The sequence below is a fragment of the Mytilus trossulus genome, chromosome 3, assembly GCF_036588685.1.
Source record: "Mytilus trossulus isolate FHL-02 chromosome 3, PNRI_Mtr1.1.1.hap1, whole genome shotgun sequence".
In the NCBI taxonomy this organism is placed as follows: Eukaryota; Metazoa; Mollusca; class Bivalvia; order Mytilida; family Mytilidae; genus Mytilus; species Mytilus trossulus.
In genome coordinates this window covers 34,788,532-34,810,286 of record NC_086375.1, presented here as the reverse complement: position 1 = coordinate 34,810,286, position 21,755 = coordinate 34,788,532, and the positions used below count along the sequence as shown (strand labels likewise).

At 31.4% G+C, this 21,755-nt stretch overlaps 2 protein-coding genes across 5 annotated transcripts in view; one reads left to right on the top strand and one right to left on the bottom strand.

The window, feature by feature from the left end:
* LOC134710713 (protein phosphatase 1 regulatory subunit 37-like) overlaps positions 1 to 750 on the bottom strand; it is a 44,043-nt gene extending 43,293 nt beyond the window's left edge. The window contains exon 1 of the mRNA XM_063571105.1: positions 354 to 750. Within this exon, the coding sequence (XP_063427175.1) occupies positions 354 to 636 (283 nt within the window). The 5' untranslated portion in view covers positions 637 to 750. The remainder of the gene's footprint in view (positions 1 to 353) is intronic.
* Positions 495 to 19,800, top strand: LOC134711327 (serine/threonine-protein kinase VRK1-like). Of its 4 annotated transcripts, XM_063571869.1 has the most exons (14): positions 742 to 954; positions 2,496 to 2,526; positions 4,462 to 4,602; positions 8,166 to 8,212; positions 8,586 to 8,655; positions 9,239 to 9,435; positions 10,353 to 10,457; positions 11,453 to 11,585; positions 12,387 to 12,507; positions 13,117 to 13,175; positions 14,385 to 14,539; positions 16,647 to 16,824; positions 16,858 to 17,028; positions 18,158 to 19,799. In XM_063571869.1, the coding sequence occupies exons 2-14, from the start codon at positions 2,499 to 2,501 to the stop codon at positions 18,262 to 18,264; spliced, it is 1,512 nt and encodes a 503-aa protein (XP_063427939.1). In that variant the 5' UTR covers positions 742 to 954; positions 2,496 to 2,498; the 3' UTR covers positions 18,265 to 19,799. The 4 variants fall into 4 exon arrangements, with proteins under 4 accessions (XP_063427938.1, XP_063427939.1, XP_063427937.1 ...); XM_063571868.1 differs by lacking the exon at positions 742 to 954 and adding an exon at positions 495 to 551 and having other exon boundaries at positions 16,647 to 17,028; positions 18,158 to 19,800; XM_063571867.1 differs by having other exon boundaries at positions 10,353 to 10,454; positions 11,450 to 11,585; positions 16,647 to 17,028.
* Positions 19,801 to 21,755: the final 1,955 nt, after the last annotated feature.

Genomic DNA, 21,755 nt, shown 5'->3' with positions numbered 1-21,755 from the left:
CATGCAACAATCATGACAATCACTTTTTCCATTATGGAGCCATGATTGTGGCTACAGATATTTTCTTTTTAAAAGTCAAAATTTTAACGATAACCATTTTGAAGTCCAGTAATGGCGAAAGCTATAGATACATGTAGGTGCATTGTGTTATTCCCAATTCTGTACAGATTTGTGTCGTTTTCAGGTGACATTTGTACATTGTATACAAGGTATATGTGTAAAATAAGATCATATCTGACAAACACAGACTATTTTGGCGCCACTATTATGGTATAACATTATTGCGTAATTATTTATCTAGAATACACATGTGATAAGCTAAAATGAGCTTTTTACTCCAAAACTTTACACACCATTTTTCCAAGGATCTGGAGGTTCAAGATAACCGGACACAGGTTTATCACCACAAAATTTCACATTTCTTTTCAATGGGCTTTTCTTATCTTGATTTTCTGAAGTGTTATTTTCTTTTGTATTCGATAAATCAGCTTCCGATTCATCTCGAGATGCATTGTTTACTTCCTGCATATCACATTTAGAATCACCAACAGGTGACGGTTCTGTTTCTTCCACTTTTTCTGTATTGTCATTGTTATTTTCTGAGTTAGCAGTGGTTGTAATTTCTATTTCTGACATTTTTCCAGTGTTATGTCATGTTATCGACTCTTTTTGTAGGATTGAATGACGAAATAAATAATTCAATTTTATGAAAACATTCTCCATTTTCATTACACGCAATCAATCAACTGACTTTTGTAAAACTTTTATTGATTGGACATCCGTATTTTCATTAGCCAATCAATTAACCTGGTTCATTTCTGTCTTTGGCGGAATATTTGATATTTCTACTTTCTGTTCGAAGAGAGGACAAGAGTACCAGAAATGCTGGAAACTTAGTGCTTTATAGAAATCTAAGAACATAATACTTTGTAACTCAACAATCAAACACATCAGGTGATTTATAAGCCAAAAAATAAAGAGCTGAAAATGTTTATTCAATTTGGAAATCTGATTTTAAAAATGAAGAAATGAAAATATTTAGTATTCTATTGTTTCTATTTGTACTATAAATTATAACTTAAAATACATGCATGTTTATATCATCTTCATCCAGAGACCAAATGATGATGACGTGATTAATTACAAGTTGTCATACATCCTTCAACAGTTCACTAACACATATGGTCTGTAAACTGAGTATAAACATCCGTAACTAGGCCTCAAGAACACAGATCTAGATGAGGCTATTTTGAGAGTGGTAAAGGGTTATTTTTCTTGCAACGTGTTCTGACATTTTATTTCACATGCATGACATGCAGCTATTAACATGATTAAAAAGGTTCGTTATTTATCGTGTTTCATGAGATTGGTAAAAAGATCAACGTGCAAGAAATTATAATTGTTCTTTCAATGTGAAAAGGCATGCAATTTTACTTCAAGTTCTTGTGTGCAGATACATGTATGCCCTGTTTACGCCCATGAGAGTTTTAATAAGACAAACTTTTGGTTACCATTTGAATCCTGAAGAATGTATCCTCAAACAGGTTCCTTAAAAAAATATGATAGAAAAACTCTAAATTTACAAATGTATGACACCAACTGGTTTTTCAAACGTGATTAAATGACTGCAGGATGACAAAATATGAAACAAGAAACCTTATTGTTGTGAGAAATTGTGTGAACTACATTTTTTTTCCTTCTTAAAAATGTCCATTTAAATTGTGTGAAAATTATGCTAAATCTTTTTATAAATATGCCATTTGCTCTTCCTCTTCAAATTTGCATCATGAACTGATTGAGGATATACAACAATCACTTTTTTATTCCCTTGTATATTTACTCCATTCTTGCTAAGAACACTAACAATAACATGCATTGTTAATTATTTGAGAGTCAATCACAAAGTTGTAAGATTTTGACAATTTCTGATTTTCTGGTTGTAATAGAAACCAGACATGCCAGAGGAACATTCAAACTCCGGGGCGGATCCAGTCATTTTATAAAGGGGGGTTCCAACTATATGTCCCCATTTAAATGCATTGATCGTCAAAAAAAAGGGGGGGGGGGGGTGTTCAAACCCCCTGAACTCTGACCTGCTACTGTTCAAACTCACTAATCAAAAATAAACTGACAATGCCGGCATGGCTAAAAAAGAAAAGACAAACAGACAATAAAAAGTACACAAGACACACTATATTTTGTAGAAAAGACTAAGCAGCACAACCAAAAACTGGGAGTGATCTCAGGTGCTCCATGAGGGTAAGCAGATCCGGTTCCACATGAGGCACCTGTTGTGTTGCTCATATTATTACAAACCTGGTGAATAGTCTGATTGAAATTGAGTAGGTCATATGTGTAAAAAGGGATGAAAGTGTAATTAGTATATTTCAACACAATACAACTTTCATTTTGACTTTATATTCAGATTATTTTTTTACTTTAAATAGTTAGAATTTAAATATAATATAATAATGAATTAATTTGTTATCCTTCAGATAATGCCGCCCAAGGCAAAGGCAGGCTCTGGTAAGTGTAATTAGAAACAACATTAAAATCGTATGCATAAATTAAAGAGAACCATATTTATATGTTGTAGAAGTGAGAAATAAAGTGAAGGTTCCAGCCCAACTTTGGTATGAAGTAGGAAAACATTTTGAGTGGACAGTCATCATTCATCATGAATTATAACTTATGAAATGCCCTAGTTGCAAACAGTTGTCTACAAAACATACACCAAAACCCGCTTTTTTGGCTCCCCTGGCCTCATCACTTGGCGTCCGTCGTCGTTAACTTTTACAAAAATCTTCTCCTCTGAAACTACCGGGCCAAATTAAACCAAACTGTTAGCAGCAAGAATGTTCAGTATTAAGTAAGATGTATAAACACATCATCATCACCAAAACACAATTTTGTCATGAACCCATCTGCATCCTTTGTTTAATATTCACATAGACCAAAGTGAGCAACACAGGCTCCTTAGGACCTCTTTTTTTGCCCCACCTACATTAGTAGAGGGGCATTATGTTTTCTGTTCTGTGCGTCCGTTCGTCTGTGCGTCCGTCCGTCCGTTTGTTTGTCCGTCTGTCCTGCTTCAGGTTAAAGTTTTTGGTCAAGGTAGTTTTTGAAGAAGTTGAAGTTCAATCAACTTGAAACTTAGTACATGTATACATGTGCCCTATGATATGATCTTTCTAAATTTTAATGCCAAATTAGAGTTTTGACCCCAATTTAACGTTTCACTGAACATAGAAAATGATAGTGCAAATTTCAGGTTAAAGTTTTTGGTCAAGGTAGTTTTTGATAAAGTAAAAGTCCTATCAACTAGAAACTTAGTATTCATGTTCCCTTTGATAAGATCATTCTACTTTTAATGCCAAATTAGAGAATTTATTCGAATTTCACGGTCCACTAAACATGGAAAATGATAGTGCGAGTGGGGCATCCGTGTACTGTGGACACATCGCAATCTCTGTTTGTTTACAAAACAATTTATCTGTGAAATCAATTACACGGTACTGGGGGTATTACATTTGATCAAGTTAATTAATATCTCGGGTGAGCGTCCTTCAGAATATAAAATGTGGAAATTTTTGGAAGGAGTTTAACCGCTGGACAAAAAAATTGAGATAACTGAAAATCAAAAGGAAGATCGAAATAAAGTATACGAAAGTGACAAAAGGACACGCAAATACCAAAAATCATGGGAAAAAGATCGTGAATGGTTGCATTATATAGTAGATCGGAATTTAATGTACAATATGTGAAAAATTTGCAGTGACAGATTTAGATGGGAAATATATTTTCGTAACTGGATCGTCCAATTTCAGATAAGATTCATTTGACAGGGTCCCGGCTATTGAAATGTGGAATATTTCTAGACAGCGCTCCAGACGACATAGTCGGACACCCTATGGTCGTCGTGAGGATTGCGATGACGTGGAAGACAATGTTGATACTTTTTCTGTCCTTGATCCTGATTTTGATAAAGAAAATCATTGAGATTACCAAGCCTTTATCAAAATCAGAATGAGTACTATTCCTTTGTTACTGTCTAACTTATGTAAACGAAAGCATCAAAATAAAATTAAACATCTGTCATTTATATTAGTGTAATGTCATTTTTGCAGGACCAGTAGATTGGGAGCCGGACCAGTAGAGTTTTCAGTCCACTGGTCCGGCGGGCCAGTACACAAAAAAGCTTAAATTGGACCCCTGTGCAGGTGTTCAAATTATAGCCCTTTAAGTTACTTCAGTATAATTTAGTTTTGAACCTGTATTAACTAGTATACTTCACATTTGAAAATAAGAATAATTTGTTAAGTCCTATGATGTCAGATACTGTTAAAAAGTGCTGTTAAAATGTTTTAAATTTTTCTATAAAAGCACATTAAAAGCAGGGTTTCATGTCAAGGTCCACTTGTACGCTTTTAGAGTCTTGTATAGCAAAGATTTTATTTTTAGCTCAAAAGAAATCCAGAGCTCCAAAAGCACATAAATTACCAGACCCATTTCCAAAAGGAGAATTACTGAAGGATTATGGGAAAAAACATTGGCGTCTTGGAGAAGTGATTGGCCAGGGAGGATTTGGACTTATATATTTAGGTAAGATTTTACATTATTGTTTGTTCAGTTTTTATACGACCGCAAATTTTGAAAAAAATTTGGTCGTATATTGCTATCATGTTGGCGTCGTCGTCGTCGTCCGAATACTTTTAGTTTTCGCACTCTAACTTTAGTAAAAGTGAAGAGAAATCTATGAAATTTTAACACAAGGTTTATGACCATAAAAGGAAGGTTGGTATTGATTTTGGGAGTTTTGGTCCCAACATTTTAGGAATTAGGGGCCAAAAAGGGCCCAAATAAGCATTTTCTTGGTTTTCGCACTATAACTTTAGTTTAAGTTAATAGAAATCTATGAAATTTTGGCACAAGGTTTATGACCACAAAAGAAAGGTTGGGATTGATTTTGGGAGTTTTGGTTTCAACAGTTTAGGAATTAGGGGCCAAAAAAGGGCCCAAATAAGCATTATTCTGGGTTTTCGCACAATAACTTTAGTTTAAGTAAATAGAAATCAATGAAATTTAAACACAATGTTTATGACCACAAAAAGAAGATTGGTATTGATTTTGGGAGTTTAGGAATTAGGGGCCAAAAAGGGACCCAAATAAGCATTTTTCTTGGTTTTCCCACCATAACGTTAGTATAAGTAAATAGAAATCTATGAAATTTAAACACAAGGTTTATGACCATAAAAGGAAGGTTGGTATTGATTTTGGGAGTTTTGGTCCCAACAGTTTAGGAAAAAGGGGCCCAAAGGGTCCAAAATTCAACTTTGTTTGATTTCATCAAAATTGAATAATTGGGGTTCTTTGATATGCCGAATCTAACTGTGCATGTGGATTCTTAACTTTTGGTCATGTTTTCAAATTGGTCTACATTAAGGTCAAAAGGGTCCAAAATTAAACTTAGTTTGATTTTGACAAAAAATGAATCGGTTGGGTTCTTTGACATGTTGAATCTAAAAATGTACTTAGATTCTTGATTATTGGCCCAGTTTTCAAGTTGGTCCAAATCTGGGTCCAAAATTAAACTTTATTTGATTTCATCAAAAATTGAGTAAATGGGGTTCTTTGATATGCCAAATCTAACTGTGTATGTAGATTCTTCATTTTTGGTCCCGTTTTCAAATTGGCCTACATTAAGGTCCAAAGGGTCCAAAATTAAACTAAGTTTGATTTTAACAAAAATTAAATTCTTGGGCCTCTTTGATATGCTGAATCTAACATGTATTTAGATTTTTGATTATTGGCCCAGTTTTCAAGTTGGTCCAAATCAGGATCTAAAATTATTATATTAAGTATTGTGCAATAGCAAGTCTTTTCAATTGCACAGTATTGTGCAATGGCAAGAAATATCTAATTTCACAATATTGTGAAATATCAATTTTGTTTTTAATTAGAGTTATCTTTCTTTGTCCAGAATAGTAAGCAAGAAATATCTTATTGCACATTATTGTGCAATAGCAAGATTTTTTTTTAATTGGAGTTATCTTTCTTTGTCCAGAATCAACTTAAATCTTTGTTATATACAATATACAATGTATATTCACTTTTTACTACCAACTGATAAATTTAAATAATCTTTACCATTCAGTGATAACAAGCAGTTTTTTTTTACATCTTAATATTTTATGATGTATTTAAATGAGTAGTTATTGTTGCAAACTCCATTAGAATATTTTAATTGAGATTAGTTTTGGAATAAGGGAAAGGGGGATGTGATTAAAAAATTGGGTTCAATTTTTCTCATTTGAAATTTCATAAATAAAAAGAAAATTTCTTCAAACATTTTTTTGAGAGGATTAATATTCAACAGCATAGTGAATTGCTCTAAGAGAAAACAAAAATTTTAAGTTCATTAGAACACATTCATTCTGTGTCAGAAACCTATGCTGTGTCAACTATTTAATCACAATCCAAATTTAGAGCTGAATCCAGCTTGAATGTTGTGTCCATACTTGCCCCAACCGTTCAGGGTTCAACCTCTGCGGTCGTATAAAGCTACGCCCTGCGGAGCATCTGGTTTTTGTTGGGATCATTAGTAATGAATCATCTTTGATGAAAATAAATGTTTGTATAATTATAACAGAAAGCAAAGAGATAAATGTGACATAGACAACATATATAATTCATATGTGTATTGGCATATTTATACCCCCACTTTAAAAAAGGGGGGTATACTGTTTTACCTCTGTCTGTCCTTCCGTTAGTCCGTTCGTCCCATGAATATTTTTCGTCGCATTTTTCTCAGGAACTACAATACAAGGATTTCTGAAATTTGGTTTCAGGGTTTATCTAAGTCAGCTATACCGTGTGATGCGTTTTCAGATTAATCACTTGACAACTTCCTGTTTACCAAACACTTGTATGATTTTACACATGATAGCCAAGTTGAAAATTTTCGTCACATTTTTCTCAGGAACTACAATACAAGGATTTCTGAAATTTGGTTTCAGGATTTATATAAGTCAGCTATACTGTGTGATGCATTTTCAGATTCATCACTCGACAACTTCCTGTTTACCGAACACTTGCATATTTTTACACTATTAATATTATCCACTTGCGGCGGGGGTATCATCAGTGAGCAGTAGCTCGCAGTTTAACTTGTTGTTTACTTAATATAATTACTCTCAATACCTTGAATTCAGTATACATTTTTATGGATCTCATTTATTGTTAGAAATTAATTACAAAAGAGTTATGGTAGTTATTATGATACAATTCATTAAAGGGAAAGTAAGAAATTGCAACATAGTTAATATACATGTAGTAATGTTGATGAATCCTATGAAGGAAAGAAAATTGCTAAAACTGTAAAATTAATCTGTTAAGGACCACTGGTGTGATTTATGATTTTTGTGAAAAGTGCATTTACTTTCATTTTTGAAGCAATAAGGTTCATTTTATATAATCTATATTTACTAAAGTAATCACAAAGTCCATTAGGGTTAGCTACCTCATAGTTTCAAAACAAGGGTACTAAATTCAAATTATTGCAAGGTTTTATTCATGTTATTCATGTGAATTGGTGAGAATCACAATGATAAAAACTCACATTCTGATATCTGATGAATATATATCTGTATGAAGCTTTTCCTGAAATCACAAAATTTAATCTTGCATCTATGTCTATGTCCTTTCTTCAAAAGTCGCAATAATAGATGTATGCAATATTTTTTGAATTAACAGTAAAAGAATCACTCAAATTATTGAAATAAAATGACTTCATCTGTTAAAAATATATATTATCAAAGCTACATGTACCTGATCATATACTTTTAAAGCTAAAACCTGGTGTCAGTAATTCTACAAACCATTGCAGAGTTCTACATGTTCTAGAAATCTTTCTTTTCCTAGTGGTCCCTGAAAAAAATCTATTGTTTCTATTGCAAAATACCAAAATGGTAGTAGTCCTTTGGAAATTTTTGTGGTCAAAGCCTTAGGGACCACTACTTTTCAAGAACATAGCATCGAAATAGATTTGTCAGTAAAGTTTTCCTAAGCTGTGCATACTGTCTGTTATTGGCCACATATTGTACAATGTATATGATGGATATCCTCATAATGGAATGTATTTTTAAAGGTTTTTTTCTTCATTTCAGCTACCCAAGTAGATGGTGCAAAAGATGAAACTTATGTTGTTAAAATTGTAAGTCTATATTTAGAAAAAAAACAGTATTTGAAAAAACAAAGAGGTGGCTGACTGTTAAGTTAATGTGTTTGTTGACTTGAAAATGTTATATTTAATTCTTTGAAATGTGAAACCTTAACTGACTTTTTTCATTGTTTGATTGGTCAGGTGTTTATATAGAAATTTTTAAAATAATTTTTATAATGAATAACATAAATGTTAAAACTTAGTTAATAATATTTTACAAATTTAAGGATTGATTGTGTAAATATGATTCCACCTGCATGAATTTGATAACAATTTACAAATGGAATTTCACACCTAATAACACTATTTTGTTGTTGCTGTATGGGCATTTTTGCATTCATGTAAACATAATCTGATCTTTCAGGAACCGATAGCTAATGGACCATTGTTCTGTGAACTCCATGTGTATCAGAGAGTAGCTAAACCAGAAATGGGTGAGTATAGAGGAAATTATAATAGTCAATCAACTTTATAAAAAAATGAAAAAGAAGCCATGGAATGAGGTGTGTGGAAATAAATCATTTGTTGGAGAAAGAACAGAAGTCAGAGCCAATATTAAAAACGGAGTAAAAGAACGAAAGTATTCCAGACCAAAGCATTCAATTGTTATTATTCTTCAGTATTTTAAAGTGATACCTCACACTTCAGGGAGATAACTCTGTTAAATCAGCTAAACGTTTTAATAACGTATTGTTAAGGGAATATTAAGCTTCTCAATGATCAAAATTAGTGTATGTCAAACTGCTATATATCCAATGAGATTTTACTGAGAAGGCGTGGGTTCAATTTTTTTGAAATTTTTATATTTTCATCATAGCGTCAAAACTAATATTTTGTCAAAATTATAAGAAAATTAAATTAGCAAAATTAATTTTAGTCAAGGTGTTGGGTACCACCTAAATTAACAATTTAAAAATATACTTAAACATTAGAAAAACTAGAATACTTTTCAGAATGGTGCAAAATTTTAAATGATTTGGTTATAAGGATAACAAATAAAAATCGATCATATTTCAGTTGATGAATGGTGTAAAGCAAAAAAGATGAAATATTTAGGTGTACCTAAGTATATCAGCAGTGGAACACATACACGAGGGAAAGAGACATTTAGGTTTATGGTGATGGAAAGATTTGGTACAGATATACAAAAAATATTTGAAAAGAGTGGAAAGACATTTTCCAGGCATACTGTGTGTGCATTGGCTCTTAGATTGGTAATTTAATCTATATAATTTTGTTTTGGTATTAATTGGTAATGAATGAATAATTAATAAACTTTTAAATACTGTAAATTCAGAAATTATTGCAATGTTTTTATTATTGCGAAAATTGTGACAGGGTTATAATCCCAATAATTTAAACTGGAATTTTGAAATTTTTTATTAGACTTAAATAGGATTTTTCTCAATATCCCAAAAATTAAAATCGCATTTAAGTCTAAAATGGCAAAATCACAATAATAAATGCACACAATATTTTCTGAATTTACAGTACAAGACAAAACTTATAATATGAACACCATTTTATAAACTTATTTTAAAATGGGGAAGACATTTATTTATGTTTAATTGTGACCAGTGTAATATATAAAAACAAATTTTAACACAATCTATAAATGTATTATTTATAAATATGACAAGGATGAAAGCTGAACAATATTTTCTCAGAATTCAAGTTATCGTGGAGATACACATTTGGAATATTTATCAAGTGTTACAATCAGTTTACTTGATAAATATTCCAAATGTGTGACTCCACGAAAAAAATATATTAACCAAGATATTATCAGAGATGAATGACAGGACATTAACATGAGGTAAGGTTAAACTAGTTTTTTTTGCAGTGTCAAACTAGTTTAACCTCACCTCATGTTAATGTCCTGCCATCTCTGATAATATCTTGGTTTATATATTTTTTTTGAAGAATTTGAATCTGTTTTGTCCCTGTTTTCACAAGTTGTCTTTACTCTGGGAAACTACATGTTTGACACATGGTAAAGACATTTGTCTATTGAAAACTATGTTGACCTCTAGATGTCTTATGTGTGTTTTTTGGGTGTTTTTTACATGTGTTATTGCTCTATAGATTTTACATGCAAAAATATGATTCTTTTGTGTCTTTCTTGTTTCAGTTAGATACATTAGAATATTTACATAATAAAGGTTACGCACATGCTGATATAAAAGCTGCTAATTTACTGACAGGCTTCAGTCATGGAAAAGAACAACCAAACAAAGTAAATATAGTATAATCTTAAGTTCTGTAAATCATTATACAGTTTTGAGAATAGAACTGGAGGCTTGAATCTCATGCACTCACTTTGAATTTAAAAAATCCCACTAACTTTTTCTAATGAATCAGATTGTAATGTATTGTGTTTTGAATGTATTCTGACAGCAAATTTATATTTTTCTTTACGGCTATTCCATTTAAAAGAATGCGGTGGGATAGAAAAGAGAGTTTTACTTTTAGTCATGGGTCATCATCATTATTGATTTATAGTTTTATTATTGATTTAATAAATAAAATAAAACGCTGCAAAAAAAATAGTTGGGGAGGGATTTTGGAGATCCATTTCTACCCTTCCTCATTAATTATACCCCCGCTTTGAAAAAAGGGGGGTATACTGTTTTACCTCTGTCTGTCAGTCAGTCCGTCCGTCCGTCAGTCAGTCCATCCCATGAAACTTTCGTCATATTTTTCTCAGGAACTACAATACAAGGATTTCTAAAATTTGGTTTCAGGATTTATATAAGTCAGCTATACCGTGTGATGCGTTTTCAGATTCATCATCACGACAACTTCCTGTTTACCGAAAACACTTGCATATTTTTACACTATTAATATTATCCACCTGCGGCGGGGGTATCATCAGTGAGCAGTAGCTCGCAGTTTCACTTGTTTTCATGGAATAGCCCTTATTCTTAACTTTGCTCATATGAAACTGAAAGACAATGATTAATATCAACAAGACTAAGCTTTTCTAATTTCTTTTTGATCGGACATCAGTTTTGAAATACATCATTACCTCAATTGGACCACAACTCTAAATGATTAATTTACTTTTGCTTGATTAACTTTTAGTGGCATTTACTTGTATTTTATGCTAAAAATTAATAATATTTAATATTTTAATACTGATTTTTTTGGTACACTTACTTTGAATCTTTCTACAAATTTATAGAATGCAGATTTAAAGATCGTTTTCATTTACTAATTTCTTTTGACCAGGTATATCTAGTAGATTTTGGATTAGCATATAAATTTTACTGTGATGGTGTTCATAAAGAATATAAAGAGGATCCTAAACGATGCCATGATGGCACAGTAGAATTCACAAGTACAGATGCTCACAAAGGAGTAGGTCAGTATTAATTAAAAGGGTAGCTAACACTATGTCATCAAATATTATCCAGGCACTACATATAATTCTGTACTACATCTAGTTCTACAATGGCATATTATTCTTCACATATCAGTTAGATTGTCATAATCATCAGATAGAAGGAATAAAAGGAATAAAAAGATATGCGACAGCAAACCAACTTAAAAAAACAAACAATGTAGAGGTCATTGTTATATTTCAGCAGGAATGAAAGAAATAAAAAGATATGCAACAGCAAACCAAATACAAAAAAAACATAATCTGGAGATCAACAAAAGATGTGTCTGTACAAATGTCAGCTCAAAATCATGCTGAGGCTAAACAAAGTTGTAAATAGTACTTTATGTGTATTAAAATTATTCATCTAAGATATCTTTATAGTAGTACAAGAATCCTTTACATCCATTTACTCACTGTGCTTGATGTTTTTTTATGCCCCATGTATGGGCATTATGTTTTCTGGTCTCCGTGACGTCCGTCTGTCCTGCACTAGGTTGAAGTTTTTGGTTGAGGTAGTTTTTGATCAACTTGAGACTTAGTACACATGATCCCTATGATATGTTCTTTATATAATTTAAATGCCAAATTACAGTTTTGGCCACAATTTCACAGTGCACTGAACATAGAAAATGATAGTGCTTGTGGGGCATCTGTGTACTGTGGACACATTCTTGTTGTGTGTATATTACTCTGCTCCTATTTTATTGTATTATTTGATATTCTGTCCCAAACTTATGAAGGCATGATTAATTGCAAAACTTTATTGTTTATTTCCATTAGCTGCATCTAGAAGAGGTGATATGGAGATCTTAGGATTCTGTTTGTTACAGTGGCTATGTTCACGACTTCCCTGGGAGAATAATTTAGAAAATAAAGATTATGTTAGAGATTCCAAAATAAAGTAAGCTTGATTATTTTGAGTAGAGATATAATTTATCACTTATAAAGCCTATTCTAATCATTCCAATTTCCAGTGTAAAACATTATTATTGGTTCTATTTGTGAATTGGCAAATTTTACTGTCAAGATATTATGTGTGCATTGATAGAGCAAATCAAATACTTGGATTCTCAAAGCTTTGAACAGAAACTTCAGTGGTTACAAAATGATAATAAAAGCTACTGGAAAATAATTACTACATTGATTTAAGGAGCTTTATTCATATTAAAAAGGGAAAGGTGACATGAAGAGAATTAATGTATTAGTTACACCGTGAAGATGTTAGCCGAAATGGGTGTATCTAATATACACTAAGATATTGTTGTCGATGCAGAATGATAGTTTTTTTAAAATAATTTAGGAATGAGTCCTCCACATGTTATTGAAAAGCATGATAAAAAACAAGATATCAAATTTCATTTACCAACATCTTGGTGTAAGTATCGTTAATTGTAATAAAAAGGAATGAAAATTTAAAAAAAAATCTTTGTTAAATTCTTCATATTATGTTCGCGCAAATATCATTATATTGTACACCTTCTTTTTATTTTTGCATATTTTTTTTCTTCAGATATATGAAAGATATACCAGGTTTGATAAAGGCATGTTTTCCTTCTGGTTCCCATCCAGGTAATTTCTTTTTAAAATAAGCAAAAATAACAACTTTTTAATTAAAAAATCCTGTCTGAAATGGACGAACACCGAATCTAATGTCCTATGTACAGTAAGTGTCATACTGTCTTACTCTCTGTACCATTGAAACAGCTCTCTAAGAAGCCTGTATGCACATGGCTTGTGGCAAATGTTCAATTTCTGTCTATCCAAACAAATCTCATTTTCTAGTGGAAGCCAAATTTCCTCTCATTTATTCTGCAAGACCTGCCTATTGTTTCGTTGCTTTGTTCCCTTCTTGAATGTGCATTAAATATTTGCGACGGGAAGTTAAGCAAGCAAGCAACAATCAATCAATTAAAAATTCACTAGATTTTAAAGAACCTGCAAAATATTCAATAATCAAGGATGAATGATCTTTACTAGTTTATTGAACTTTACAATACATTATATAGGTTAAAGAAAAATCAGGAAAAAAATTATGCATGTGTATGAATTTAAATATGATACTGTGAAAGTACTTTTATTCGTGGGGTACCAATTTTCATGGTTTTCGTGGATAAAGTAAGTGTACAGCGAAATAACAACCATTGTCCAAATCAAAACATGGAAAGATCCCCATTGGTATGTTTGACTACTGATATAACCTAGAGAATATATTGAATAACATCAAATCTGACAATACTTTAATAGCAGTCACAGAACTGCAACCGCATGCAGGAATATACACATTAAATCTTTAATAACCTAAACTGCACAGCTTTTGATCTTTTAATTCTCATAAACAATATTTTTGATCGATGGAAGTACGATTTCCAGTAATGAAATGATTGTATGATAAAGTGTTCATTTTATATTCTCATAGTTCTCGTACATATGGGAAATAATGATTTCATGTTGGACTTGATTTTGATATGAATTATTTGACAATTCAAGATACATTTATAGCATTTGTTTGTGTTACTATTTTCTTTAATCTGTTGATCACTTTATCATGGGTTAATCAGTGTTATCACTATGATTTACACAGGTCAATGTTTACTTTGCAATTTCCTTCAATCCAGACTTTTTGTAACCTTTCGTTTCGAATGGCTTTGATTTTTTTTTGGGAAAACTAAAATCCACAAATTTAAAAACAGACGAACATGTAAATATTGCTCAATCCACGAAAATTGATACCCACGAATTAAAGTACTTTCACAGTAATCATTTATTTTATGTTTACAGATGAAATATCTAAATACTTAATATATGTATCAAAAATGAAATATGAAGATGTTCCAGACTACAATAAACTCAGAAGTATATTTTGGGGAGGAATTTCTGGGAAAGATGAATGGAAAATAGATTTACCACTCAGTGTAGCAAGCTCATCAAAGAAGGTTAGTTATATATCCAATAAGTTACTAAGGTAGCAGTTTAGTTTGTGGAAACCACTTTTATAAGATCTGAGATTTATTTGTCCACTACTTTTGAAACAAAAGTTTGAATTTACATAATCTGTCTTACTTTCATACCCTTGCTTCAAATGGTGGATATACTAATTTCCCTCCTTCTTTTTGTTTATCTGTACTACCCTTTGTCTCATATTTCCTAGCAACTAAAAGTCATAGCTACTTGATACATGGTATAAAGTTTTCTCTGGTTTTGCCATTCTGTGATATGTTTACAGTTTTTTCATTATTCTACTTCCTGTGTGCCTGTAAATTTATATCTTTTATATAATAGCAGATTTCCTCAATAGGAATTTATTTTAACCACTTCATTATAAGTTGGTAATACAGTATTACTTTAGTTGTATATAAAACTGATTATCACTCCATGTCACATTACTATAACAACATCAAGCACTTAAACTTGGCCACATAAAGTCAAGAAAGTAGCAATGGTTTCCAACAAAAATTCAAGAAGCTAAGATTAAATGTGGATTCGTTATTATTTGTTGAATACTAATTTTTTGTAGATTTCGCTGGTAAAAGTTAACCACGAAATTAAATGGTCAGAGAAATAACATATAAGGCTTGTATGCAGAATTTGACAAAACTGCGACATTGAATATCCACAAACATGCAAGTTTTCATACTCTATGAAAATTGGTACCTGTGGAATTTGAATGAATCCACAGTATTAGTTTTTTGTCGAGCCTGCAACTTTTGTTGCAGAAAGCTCGACATAGGGATAGTGATCCGTCTACGGCGGCGGCGGCAGTGTTAGCTCACTTCTTAAAAACTTTATATTTTAGAAGGAAGAAGACCTGGATGCTTCATACTTTGTATATAGATGCCTCATGTTACGAACTTTCCATCAGTCACATGTCCAATGTCCTTGACCTCATTTTCATTGTTCAGTGACTACTTGAAAAAAAAGTTCAGATTTTTTGTAATGTTAAATTCTCTCTTATTATAATTAATTGGATAACTATATTTGGTATGTGCGTACCTTGCAAGGTCCTCATGTCTGTCAGACCGTTTTTACTTGACCTCGACCTCATTTCATGGATCAGTGAACAAGGTTAAGTTTTCGTGGTCAAGTCCATATCTCAGATACTATAAGCAATAGGCCTAGTATATTCGGTGTATGGAAGGACTGTAAGGTGTACATGTCCAACTGGCAGGTGTCATCTGACCTTGACCTCATTTTCATGGTTCAGTGGTTATAGTTAAGTTTTTGTGTTTTGGTCTGTTTTTCTTATACTATATGCAATAGGTCTACTATAATTGGTGTATGGAATGATTGTAAGGTGTGCATGTCTAGCTGACAGGTGTCATTTGACCTTGACCTCATTTTCATGGTTCAGTGGTCAAAGTTAAGTTTTTTAGTTGTGGTCTATTTTTTTTAATACTTTATACATTAGGTCAACTATATTTGGTGTATGGAAATATTTTATGATCTATATGTCAGTTACATAGGTTTTATTTGACCTTGACCTCATTTTCACGGTCCATTGCTAAGTTTTAAGTGTTTGTGATTTGGTCTGTTTTTCCTTATTTATAAGCAATAAGTCAACTATATTTATTGTATTGAAGAACTGTACATGTCTACCTGGCATGGTTCATCTGACCTTGACCTCATTTTCATAGTTCATTGATCAATGTTTCATTTTCTTGGTTAATGTTGAGTTTATGTGACAGTTGTAATAAAGCTTTATATTTAGGTCTATCAAGATAGTATCAAGGATTAGTAAAGAAGGCGAGACATTTCAGTGTGTGCACTCTTGTCTTTATATTAAAATTATCTTTTTAACGGGGTCAATTACAGATAAAAACTTGCATTCAAATGAATTTATTACTAGCTTTGACCAGTTTTAAAAGAATTGGACACAATTTTACAGGACTTTATTTAAGAACACAAGTTGAGATGCAAAGACTGAAAATAATTAATTTGATATCGGATATTATTGGAAATGAAAATTAAACAACAAAAGAATAACACTAAAAGTTGTATTCATTGTTTGAATTGCCCTTTTTACCTTTTATATTTCATTTTCAGACAGCACAAAAGAGAAAGAGTGCAGAAGAACCATTTTCTCCAGCTGAGAAAAAAGTAAAATCTGCAGCAAAAGTTTCCAAAAAAGATAAGGAATCTACTCCAAAGCCGAAAGCTGTTAAAAAGACAGTGAAAAATATAAAATCACCTTCTGCTAGCACACCAAGACAAATTAAATCACCTGCTGCTAGCACTCCAAGACAAATTAAATCACCTGTCAATACTCCCAAACATATTACATCTCCTAGAGCCACTGTGTCAAAGGTTGCCACACCAAGAGTTCCTGGAAAACCTGCTTCTAGACATGGAACGCCAAAATTAACACTTGCAGGAAGAAAAAGGTCAAGATCTAGGTCACCAGCACCAGCATCAAAAGTAAAGAAAGGTGAAAACAATGCTTACAGTTCTAAACATTCAGAAAGTGATGATAAGTCATCTTCAAAAAGTAGTTGTATTATTTCATGATTTAGAAATGTTGTTACAATTTTTGCAGAAGAATTGATTATTATAGAATATTTACGACCTACTCATTATGAAAGTACAATAGTTTAGCCATCAAAGTTTAATGGTTAGCATCAATATTGCTGTTTTAACTTTGTATTATGCCCCACCTACGATAGTAGAGGGGCATTATTTTTTCTGGTCTGTGCGTCCGTTCGTCCATCTGTTTGTTAGTTCGTTCGTTTGTCTGTCCAGTTTCAGGTTAAAGTTTTTGGTTAAGGTAGTTTTTGATGAAGTTGAATTCCAATCAACCTGAAACTTAGTCTATATGTTCCTTATGATATGATCTTTCTAATACTAATGTCAAATTAGAGTTCTGACCCTAATTGCATGGTCCACTGAACATAGAAAATGATAGTGCAAGTGGGGCATCTGTGTGCTGGGGACACATTCTTGTTATGTATCATTTAACATTACATTGCATAAAACTGTACGTTGGACCTTTTCATATTATTTTATGTGCCCTTTAACTTAAATCCAAACTTTCACGTTAAGAGTGAGGTTGCAAGATTTTCAAATTTAATTCTGATGATTTTTAAAGACTGAAATTTTTTATGAAACAATTATATGCTTATTACAATGAATGGCAGCCTTATATTTAATATTTATTGTGGACTTTTTCTTGTGATGCTATGTTGTTTGTATAATGTACTAAAGTAATAAACATCTTTTGGTGGATTTATGCCATAATTGACTCAAACTAAAGCCAATAGGTATAATTGTCTTGTTTCAAATTGCATGTGATTGAAGATATTGGTTTTGTATTTCAAGCTGCCATTTTGTCTTTTATCAAAATTTTAGTATTGGGGTTTTAACCTTTTAATAATGGTCAGGGTTTTTCCATAAACTGCACATGGTACCCATGTCAAATTCTGACATACTCTTCCAGATTAATTTATTGATTTTAATGATGATGTTGACCTTTTAACACCACAGTCTTCAAAAAGTGCTTCGTAATAGCAGCAAAAAACATTGATATTTGGATATAATTGACATGCCAATTTAAATTGTAGGTAGTCCCAAAAAGAGTACTAAAAGAAGGGTAAAGAGACGAAAAGCCGTTCAAACATCAGATGCGTCTATGCAGACATCACCAGGATTTTCCTCAGGGTCTGGTTGACTTCACAAGGGACCAATTTTAACAACTTGCAACTAAATGTTTGTTAACTTTATATTTGAAAGAACATTTAGAAGACACTAGATAAGTCAGAGTATCATTATAGTAATGCTTGTTGAGTTAAGTCACTCAGGGGGACACTATTTGACCAATTCTTCAGTGATTTAGGTAGTCAATTCTTACAAAATTTCCTTAGAAGCTGACTAAATTGATTATCAGAGAGAGGTTGAGTAAATGTGTCTAGTTCAATCACTGCTTCTAATGTTATATTCAGTAAATGTATCTTTGACTTGCAAAAATAACTAGCTATTATGCATGTAAAATAAATGTGGGTGGAATTTTCATACTTGGACATGAATCAGAATGGTTAGTCATTAATGATGTATTTCTGTTTGATGTATGCAATATTACCCATAGAAAGTATGTTGGTTTTTTTTGTATATTTTTGTAATTTCTTCCTACCATCCTATTTGACCACCATAAATGTTATGCTTGTAGGCAGTTTTCGACTTATAATTGCCAAGAAATTATAATATTGTTTGCCATTTTAACAATAATTTTAATAAATTTGATCAATTATTGGAAATGATAATGGGAATATCAACTGATTCTTAATAATAAAAGGAGAAGGTGCAATAAGAACACTATTTGGTCCCCAATACTAAGTGTTTATTTCGAGATGATGTATTTTGACTGGAATTTTAGATAGATACAGGGACCACATTGGGCCTTATCGAACCTACTCTTCATTTTAAAATAATTAAATTTTGGATCTAACACGTCTTCTGATAGGCTGACTTATTTTGTTATGAGCCCATGGACATAATTTAGTCATATGACTGACGTCATCAACGTTTTTTCATAGTTTTCTTAGGTTTAAAATGGAATTTAGAATTAAATTATAAGAAATAACTGTAATATTTTATCTGTCTATTCGAAATAACATAAAAAAATGTGGTACACACTGTTAAATAACACGCTACGCGCATTATTCAGTGTGTACCAAATATTTTTTTGTTATTTCTTCATAGGCAGAAAAAATATTACAGTCTTTCCAAAAATATTTGTCAGATTGTAAAGAAAAATGTAAGCTCAAGTTATGTATACATTTTTTTGTATTTATATCTTTGTCTGATCTTGTCTCACTTCATCAACTTATTATTTTTATCATTAAATCATTATCAAATATTTGCATTATTCATCTGTAAAAGAAAGATAATCCATCATCTAAGATACATTTTATAACACTGAATGTAAACATATGATTTATACTTGATGTCAGATTCAATTTTCATTGTTCATTATGAAAACATCATTGGTTCGTGTGTTTTTGAATCTGTGATAACAGTACAGCTTTTGTATTTTAAAAAATTATGGAAAATATTCATTATCTCAGAAATCACTTGATTTAAGAGTGGGAATATAATTTTAATAGGTTTTCATTCATTAATTGTAAAATCCTTTTCTTGTACATATATTAAAACCATACTTATTTCACACTCAATATAATTATCTGTATCATAAGGCCACATAAAATTTATTTTTGTATTCTCATTTCCATTATTTCTCAAATTTTTCTTTGATATTTTGGGTTTATTTTTCATCTTTAAATATTTTTATCAAATTCCTACCAATTTTGGTATAAATAGAATAAAATTAAATGCAAAAATATTTGTTGTATGGGAATATCAAATTTGATTTGTGTATAATCTTAATCTACTTTGTTACTGTAACAAATTTTTATTTTGAAACCACAAAATGTTGTTACACATAAACATGTATACTTGATTCTTTTACTTAACTGAATGTAAAATTATATCTGGAACAACATGTTATAATTGTAAGATAATAAGTGAATAAAGTTATTAACAAGATTTTTGTTGTTGATTTTTTCTGCATATTTGTGCAATGACCATGGGAGCAGTTGCCATCTATGAAAATGTAAAAAAATAGACAAATCAGAATGAAACTTAAATATAAAATTGAAAAGAAGATAACTGACAAGTTTAAACAAGTTCTTAACACAGACAGATTTGACAATGATCCTGCATCTTTATTTTAGCTGACATGATTTTTATTACCACAGCAAACATTTTTTTGGTATATATAATGCTATGATGTTGTCATCCAAAGACAAATTTGGTTTCGGGACTATAACTTGAGTTTAAGTGAATGGATCTCTATGAAATTTTACAAGAAGGTTCAATACCACAAAAGGAAGGTTGGGATTTAGTTTGGGGTTATTGTACCAACAGTTTAGGAACTAGTGGCCAAAAACAAGCATTTTGTAGTTTCCAGACAATAATTTGTGTATAAGTGTATGGATCTTTATGACATTGTACAACAAGGTTCCATATCACAAAGGAAAGGATTAAATTTGGGGTTAAATGCCCCATTCATGCAAGAATCAGGGGGAAAAAAGGGTCCAAAACAAGTATTTTTTTAGTTTCCAAACAATAACTTGTGTTTTACTTTATGGATCTATCTAAAATTGTACTACAAGGTTCCATATAATACAAAGTGAAGGCTGGAATTGAGTTTGGGGTAATTGTTCCAAAAGAGGGGAGAGGTCCAATTGTTTACGGGTTTCATCTTTTCTTTCTTAAAATATTTCAAATTTCATAGTTTCAAAAAGAAATCTATAAATGCACAGTATTGTTGTATAGATTTTTCAGATCTTCAACCAGATTTATTTTGTTTCAGAAACCTATATGATGTAAAAAAATTTATCACAATCAAAATTCAGACAATATCAAGCTTGAATATTATGTCCAAATTTGCTTGAGCGATTCAGGGTTTGACCTCTGTGGTTTTATCAGGCTGTGCTCAGCAAAGTATTTTCTTTTCTGCAGGAATTATATAAGAAAGAGAGAAACTGATGGCTAAACATGTTCAGCATGACAAAAGCTAGCAATATTGTCAGTATAGTTCTTTAAGGAGAGGAGTAATTGTTCTTGAAAGATGATATACCCATTTTGGTGGTATGATTTTGCAAACCATAAACGGCAAAATTAATCAGCCGTACGAATCAGGAGCTTGTAACTCCATGGTTGTCCTTGGTTGTTTTCTGTTATATGTGTTTTTTTGTTATTTGTTTTAACATTATTATTTTGTTGTGTTTTATTTTATGAATTAAATATTGTTTCATATTTTTTTTTATGTCAAAGCCATTGATAGTTTACTATAAGGTATTGTTTATACTGATAGTAGATGGCTGTACAGTGACCTATAAATTGCTTCGAGATCAATTCAGATTATTTGGACTAATATTTGGCCAAAATGTACTGATGACCCCTATAGAAGTTATTGCCCCTGAAAGATTGGTTATAACAATTTTGGGGTAAATATGTCAAGTGTTTTTTTTTCATTTTTTGCAGAAATATAATACATAGAAGCTGAAAATAACAAAATGATCAGCAAAACAAATCAACTAATGGATATAATCCAAAAATATCGATAGCAATATTGATTAAAAAAATAAAATCTGCTAACCA

Coding starts and splice junctions, on each gene's coding strand:
- LOC134711327 (XM_063571868.1), top strand. CDS start 2,499: ATGCCGCCCAAGGCAAAGGCAGGCTCTG. Junction 8,213..8,585: donor AAACTTATGTTGTTAAAATT/GTAAGTCTATAT, acceptor CTGATCTTTCAG/GAACCGATAGCTAATGGACC. Junction 10,458..11,452: donor GAAAAGAACAACCAAACAAA/GTAAATATAGTA, acceptor TCTTTTGACCAG/GTATATCTAGTAGATTTTGG.